This window comes from Rhea americana, unplaced genomic scaffold (assembly GCF_003343005.1).
Source record: "Rhea americana isolate MKP2758 unplaced genomic scaffold, rheAme1 scaffold_396, whole genome shotgun sequence".
Lineage (NCBI taxonomy): Eukaryota > Metazoa > Chordata > Aves > Rheiformes > Rheidae > Rhea > Rhea americana.
Window position 1 is genome coordinate 430,971 of NW_028186530.1, and position 6,141 is coordinate 437,111.

At 58.1% G+C, this 6,141-nt stretch overlaps 1 protein-coding gene and 1 long non-coding RNA gene across 2 annotated transcripts; both read left to right on the forward strand.

Moving 5' to 3' along the window:
• Positions 1-6: 6 nt before the first annotated feature.
• Positions 7-1,163, forward strand: NDUFS5 (NADH:ubiquinone oxidoreductase subunit S5). The gene is made up of 2 exons (XM_085313818.1): positions 7-323; positions 835-1,163. The coding sequence occupies exons 1-2, from the start codon at positions 108-110 to the stop codon at positions 937-939; spliced, it is 321 nt and encodes a 106-aa protein (XP_085169944.1). The 5' UTR covers positions 7-107; the 3' UTR covers positions 940-1,163.
• Positions 1,164-3,384: 2,221 nt separating this feature from the next.
• On the forward strand, positions 3,385-5,691 carry LOC146590935 (uncharacterized). The gene is made up of 2 exons (XR_014896902.1): positions 3,385-4,273; positions 4,812-5,691. It is a non-coding gene; the product is annotated as an uncharacterized LOC146590935 (long non-coding RNA).
• Positions 5,692-6,141: the final 450 nt, after the last annotated feature.

Below are 6,141 nucleotides of genomic sequence, written 5' to 3' on the forward strand. Positions count from 1 at the left end.
GGTGTCGCCGCGGTGTCAGTGGTTGACGGCAGACGGTGTCGCGAGCGGCCGGTGAAGGACGACGACGGCGGCGGCGGCCGGGCCGTGCGGCGGCGGCGGCGGGCGCCATGCCGTTCTGGGACCTGCAGCGGCAGCTGGGCATCGACGTGGACCGCTGGCTGCTGCGGCAGAGCACGACGCAGCCCTACGGCGCGGCCGCGGCCTGCCACGCCTTCGAGCGCGAGTGGGTGGCGTGCGGGCACGGCCTGGGCCAGACCCGCGCCCGGCGCGAGTGCCAGCTCGAGTACGAGGACTTCCTGGAGTGCATGCACCGCACCAAGCTGGTGAGCGGCGGGCGAGGGGCCGGGGGGGCGAGAGAGGCCTCGGGAGGCCCCCTCGGATTGCGCTGAAGAGAGGCAGAAGATGCATCAGAGCTCTGTGCCTGAGAGGGCTGCGAGCGCCGCGGTCCCGGCAGAGGTGCGAAGCCCTCGGGAGAGGGGTGAAAATGACTGGGTTTTACAAGAGACTTAGGTGATGCAGCTTAACCAAAGATTAGTAGATAGCTGAAGCAGGTTAACTCTCCYTTTTCACTGTGCTTTCCGTTGAAAGCAGTTCTCAAACTCTGTCATTAGTAATAAAAACTYTCTGTGATATCCTGAAAACTCAGCGTTGGCAGAAGGTACAAAGGCGTGTAGGTGTATGAGGAGTCCTGCCAAGTGTTAGCACAGGCATGGTATGAACGCAGCTTCCTTGGGTTTTTGCGCTGGGGCTTTCGCTGGAGATGTGTAAGTACCTCTGTAGCTGTTGTGACTCCTCCYGTGTGTTCTCTATTAATTCTCTTGTGTGTTTTATCAGGCTGCTCGTCTCAAAACAATTCTTGACCAGAGGAACAAGTTAATAAAGGAAGGGAAGTACACGCCGCCCGATTACCATAAGGGCACGGAGGAGCCCAGGCCTTGATTTGCTGCGGACGTGCAGAGTACCTAACCGTCCATCGCTTGTAGACATGTGGAACTTAAACTGCTCTGGAACAGATAACGTTGTGGTGCAGCCAGTGTGTGCTGACACTGTCCCGTGTGCCCGTGATGTTGGGGTGGCGGCGAGGTTCTGTGCAAAGCTCTCACCCCTTCTAAAAGGGCTGTGTCAGTAACTATCATTTCTGCTAGTAAATGTCTCTGTTGGAATGCTGTTTGCCTCTGTCTTGTCTTTCTTTCTGAATAAAATGTGGCTCAGGGTTCTCTGTGTGTAGCAGTACTGCTCACGTAACTTTTGAACTGYCCTGAAACACTGCGCTGATTCTTGGGGCAGCACCTCGGAGAGGCCAGACGCTCACAGTGCGGGAGGAGGCCAGCGGGAGCTGGGGGTGCCGAGCGCCTCTGAAGAGCTCTCTGTAGCTGACCCCTTCCTGCTTCTGAGCCTTTACAGCCCTCCCTCCTGTCTCCCTAGGGAGTAGTTAGTTCTTCCAGGGTAATCACTGCTGAGATGAGAGGAATAACCCAAAAGAGTAAAAGCCTGTCTAAGCTTGTCTCGAAAAACTTTCTCTTAAATGTATTCAGTGCAGTTCTGTAGCTAGGATATGTAAATGGTGGATGCTGGGCAGTTCCCAGTCACTTTCCAGTTGGTGGAATCACCGTATGAAGTGAAAACCTGGTTAAAATGAATCACTTTCACCAGGATTCATGGAAAGAGTTAATGGGTTCAATTTTTTCAGCCCTTTCAGTTTGAAATTAGGTAAACTTCCTTTGCTCGGCAGCTGTGAAATTTTGTTTTTAAACCCTGCCTGTCAGCACGATCTATTGAGCGTTGCTGTGTGCACTGGACCCTGCTGATGGAGGCTGGCAGGCGGCCGGGCTGGCTCTCGCGCGCCCGTGGCAGTGTTGTCCCTCTGCTCTGTGACCCTGACAGCTGGAACCAGGCACTGAACTGTTCRATGCCTCCCTTCAAGGGGAATTCCACCCCCCGTTCCCTCCAAATCCAGTACGGTTTTGTAACGGCATTAAAGCAGGTAAGTACCTGGAAGCAGAGATGGTAAATGCCTGTGGTTTAATGCGGGATATTAATACCAGTGATTGTGGTTTTAATGCTTAATCTTTGGTACAGGTGGAGCCTATGAGTTTCTTAATCCTCACAAATCCCTACTGCTGCAATTATAAATGATGATATGAGCAGGATGCAAACTGTCCGAGCAGGGACAGACCTCCTGTGTCTCGTCACTGAGCCCTATGGAGGAGATACAGAAGGTCGTTGCTTTTGATTGCAGATTTATTGTTTTTTAATTTCTGTCTTGCTAATGCCTTTGACCTGCTGTACTTTCAGATGTGAATCTGCATTTGTCTTTGGATAAAAATAGACTTCCCTGGTAGCAGGGTTGGGGCACGAAGGAAGACGGTGGTAGACCCCTTCTTTATGAAAATRCATTGCAAATGATTAACCAGATTGGGCAGAACAGCAGGTTTTGTAATCAGCGTATGTTTATAGAGTGTATTGCTGAAGCCTGTGGATTTAACGTCGTTCTAAGCTGSGTGCCCTGCTCGAGGAGGGGACGTGTTGGGGCAATGTCACAACAGCTGCCACCCGCCAGGCGTCTGCAGCACAGGCCTGCGCAGAGCCTGAACCTGCATCCCCAGACCCGACCCGAAATTAAAATACTGCCTAATGTGAACTGTGGAAACTGTAAGAAAAGCAAACTCTCCTGGCTGGGATCCCTCCCTGCTTGCAGAGAGGGAATTGGCGCTGCTTTGAACGCCCACGCTTCTCCCGAGAGGCAGTCGGCGCTGCCGGGCGCAGGCCTGGGAAGGAGGCGGGCGCCCTGGAGCCGAGGCCTCTCCCCCAAGGCGGCCACGCCGTCCTGCCCCGGGGCCCGGGCCCTTCTGGCCGGGCGTGTGGATCCCTCCTGGAAGCGGGAACAGTCTCGCAGTCAGCCCTGATCCAGCGCCGGGGCTTTGGCAGGAGCTGTGCCCTGTTGTACGAAGGGCTCCAGCCGGCGGCTGCGTTCAGGGCTCTGTGCGCTCGTGCTGTTGGTAGAAGCTGCTGCGCTTTGGGCACGATGCAGAGCAGAGGCTTTACAGGGAGCGAGCTGAAGAAGAGGAGAGTTTCATTGCTCGCACGAGGTCAGACGAAGCCGGGAGCTTAGCAGACATCGCCTTCTTGCTTTAAGGCTTAGGCTGCTGCATCTGTCTTAGGAGGTCTGGCTTTAGCCTGGGCGTAACGTAGTGCCAGCACGGAGGTTTCTTCTCTCGCTTCCCCGCTCGCTGCTGCTGGCCGCACACGGACCGTCGCAGCAACGACCCCGCGGGTGCCGTCCCAGCAGGTTCGACCTGGCGGGGGGCTGCGACTTGTGCTGCTCCTCTCTGGCAGCTTCCTCCGGACGGGCCTCGCTGTGCGCCGCTGCCGCCTCCGGGTTTCTCCCCCTTCCCCCGGGCGCAGATGGATCCATTGCTACGGCGCAGRCGGGCTCCCGCGGCGAGCGGCTCGCGCGGACGCGTGGCCGTTGCGGCGCGCGGGATGCAGCCGCGTTTTCCCCGGCAGCAGCCGGGGTGGAGGGGTAGGAGCTGCAAGGAGGGGGGTAGCCCGAAACTGAGAGCCCTGAAATCTGGGTCTGGGCTGGATGCTCCAGGCTGGAGGCAGGTCTGCGCCTGAGGGCTGACTGAAAGGAAGCATCCTCGTCCGATGCTCTGCTGATGGTGTGTGCTGCCATTTGCCTGTTAGCTCTGTTCTAGGTTATGCCAGAAAAATGCACTTTTTTTTCTCCCCCCCATGGATGTTTATATTTTCCCCCTCTTTCCTGCCGCGGTTATAGTTGAACTTAGACCCCAGGCTGGATGCGCGGGTGCGATGTGCTCTGGAGCAGCCGGAATCGATCCGACGATGCAAAGCCACCGCCGGGGCCGGGAGCCCCCCTCGCTTTATGTAATGGTCTGATAATCCTCCGAGGTCCTGTTTGGTGTTTTTTAAATATGAAAACTGTGTAATGGTGATTAATTTTGAGAGGAAAACTTACATAACACTGCTGACATGCAGGTGGATTATGGTTTTGGATATAAAAGCAGGTGAAGGGAAGCGCCCTGTACAGAAATGAAGGGTGGCATCAGAAAGATGAAAGAGCCGTGTGAAGAAACGGGTAGAAATTTTAATGCTTTGAGATGAAAATATCCTGCACGGCTCCCAGCATGAAGCCTGTGAGCTCCTTGGGGCGGTGCGCTGCCAACCACTAGGAAAAAGTGATCTGAGCTTTAAAAAAAAAATTAACACAAAGAGAAAACTGCAGCTGGGAGAAGAAATCAAAGGGCCCAGTGTAAGCGTGGTCCGCGCGGGGCAGGGGACCCGGCGCCCCGCGGGCTGGCGGGTGACGTGGGGCCTCGTCTGCGGTCAGCGGCCGAGGGCTTAGCTGCAGCAAGGAGCTACTGAGTAGCATATTTGGGGGGGTGAGGGGGGGAATAGCAGAGGAAACGATGGCTGGAATCGGCCCCGTCTTGCCCCCGCTGCCGCGAGCCGGGTTTAGCCCCTCTCGTCCGGCCCAGGAGCTCGCCCCGTGCGCGCGGGGCCAGCGCGGCGCTGCGCGTGATGCTCCTCAGCTGCGCAGCCCGCGGCCGCGGCGTCCCGGCTTGTAGGGCTCCCGGCTGGGCCGCCGGGCCGGCGCGTGGGGAGCTCCCAGGAGTCRCTTCCCCGCCAAGCTGCACCGGGAGCAGCGTGGTTTGCGTGACGGTAGCCGCTGGCGTTCAGCCAAGCACCGAGGTTCAGGGACCGGGGCAGGCTGGCGAGCCGGGGTGATTAAAGCTTGGGAAACTACCTTGCACTGCTTGCACCCTTCTCATTCCGATAACTCATTGCAGGTACGGATGGATTTTTCTCCCCTCTCGCRAAGCGCCGGCTCCGAGGCGCTCTGTGCGCTGGGAAGGGGCCGAGAGCCGCCGCGGAGACGCGCGGGAGGCTTCAGGAAGGCAGCGGGTTCCCGGGACTGCGGCGGCTTTGCTGCAGCGGTCGCTGAATCAGCCGCGTTACGAACCCCTCAAACAGGCTGACGGCGGTGGCRGCATCTCGGGGCCGAGCCGCGGTGGCTGCTCGTAATTGCTGGTTTGCAAAAAAGCGCAGTGGCAGGCTCTGAAAGGGAGGAGAAGCCTGTCCGGAGAGGGGAGAAAAGCGCTCAGCCAAAAACCCAAAGCAGCTTGCTGGTGTTGGGAGTGACTCATCTAATCAAGCTTGTCCAGATGTCGGAGGAAATATTGAAACATATCTAAACACTCCTGCCTCCCAAGTGGCTCTTTAGATCAATCCAAAATCTAATTGTTCTGGCAATAGAAGTTAACACAGCCGAGGGCAAATGGTAGAATAGCAGGAACTGGGAAGAGCTGATGTATTTGTCCTTGTTAAAAGCTGTATTAGAAACTTCAGCCAATAAAGAGAATAAGCAAAGACCTGCTGAGGAAGGTCCAGCCTGGGGGGAGAGAAAAAGCCACCTGCAAAGCCRAGCCGTTCGGGCGAGATGGGAGCGCCGGTGGCTCTGTCCCGCCGGGGAAGCCGCCGCGCCGCAGCCCTGCGCCGCGCCGACGCCAGGGGCTTTGCACGCGCCCGGCTCCGCCGTCCCGAGCGCGGCGCCGCGGGCGAGAGGGATTCCGAGCGTCCCCGGCTTCTCAGTGGCGTTCGCAACTGAGCCCTGAGTAAGGTTTATTTCCAGCATGTAGTAGGTATAAATTTAAACTTTTTTTTTCCCCCTCCTCTCTTCTTTGTCGCTTTTTTTTGGCTCCAGACGCTAGGAGCGAAGCAGCAGCCTCAGCCGCCGCCGCCGCCGGCCGGGAGCCTCGTGGCCGCGCTCCCCCCGCTGCCAGGTGCTGCCCCGGCTTCCCTCTTCCCTACGATCCCAAACTGCCTGGGAACGGGCACGGGGCCCCTCGGCTGCTGCCGTGCTCCTTCCCGCGGCCGGGGGAGCCCGGAGCTCCTCCGCCAGCCCTTTCCCGTGGGCTTAAATCTCAAACGTTCGAGCGCCTCCRGGGATTTCTCCGTGACTGGGACACACTGGGAAGGAGCTGGGGGGAGCGGGGACACGGGGATGCAGGCAGCTCGCGCCGCAGGGGGACGGGCTGAGMCGCCGCCGCCGCCTCCCCGCGACACACCGGGAGCACCGAGCAGCTTCCGCGCTTCGCCTGCCTCCGAGAAAGGCAGCGA

Bases quoted from the DNA above. Each gene is read 5' to 3' on its own strand.
- NDUFS5 (XM_085313818.1), top strand. From the start codon at position 108: ATGCCGTTCTGGGACCTGCAGCGGCAGCTGGGCATCGACGTGGACCGC. The intron at 324-834 runs GTGAGCGGCGGG...GTGTTTTATCAG, and splicing joins GCATGCACCGCACCAAGCTG to GCTGCTCGTCTCAAAACAAT.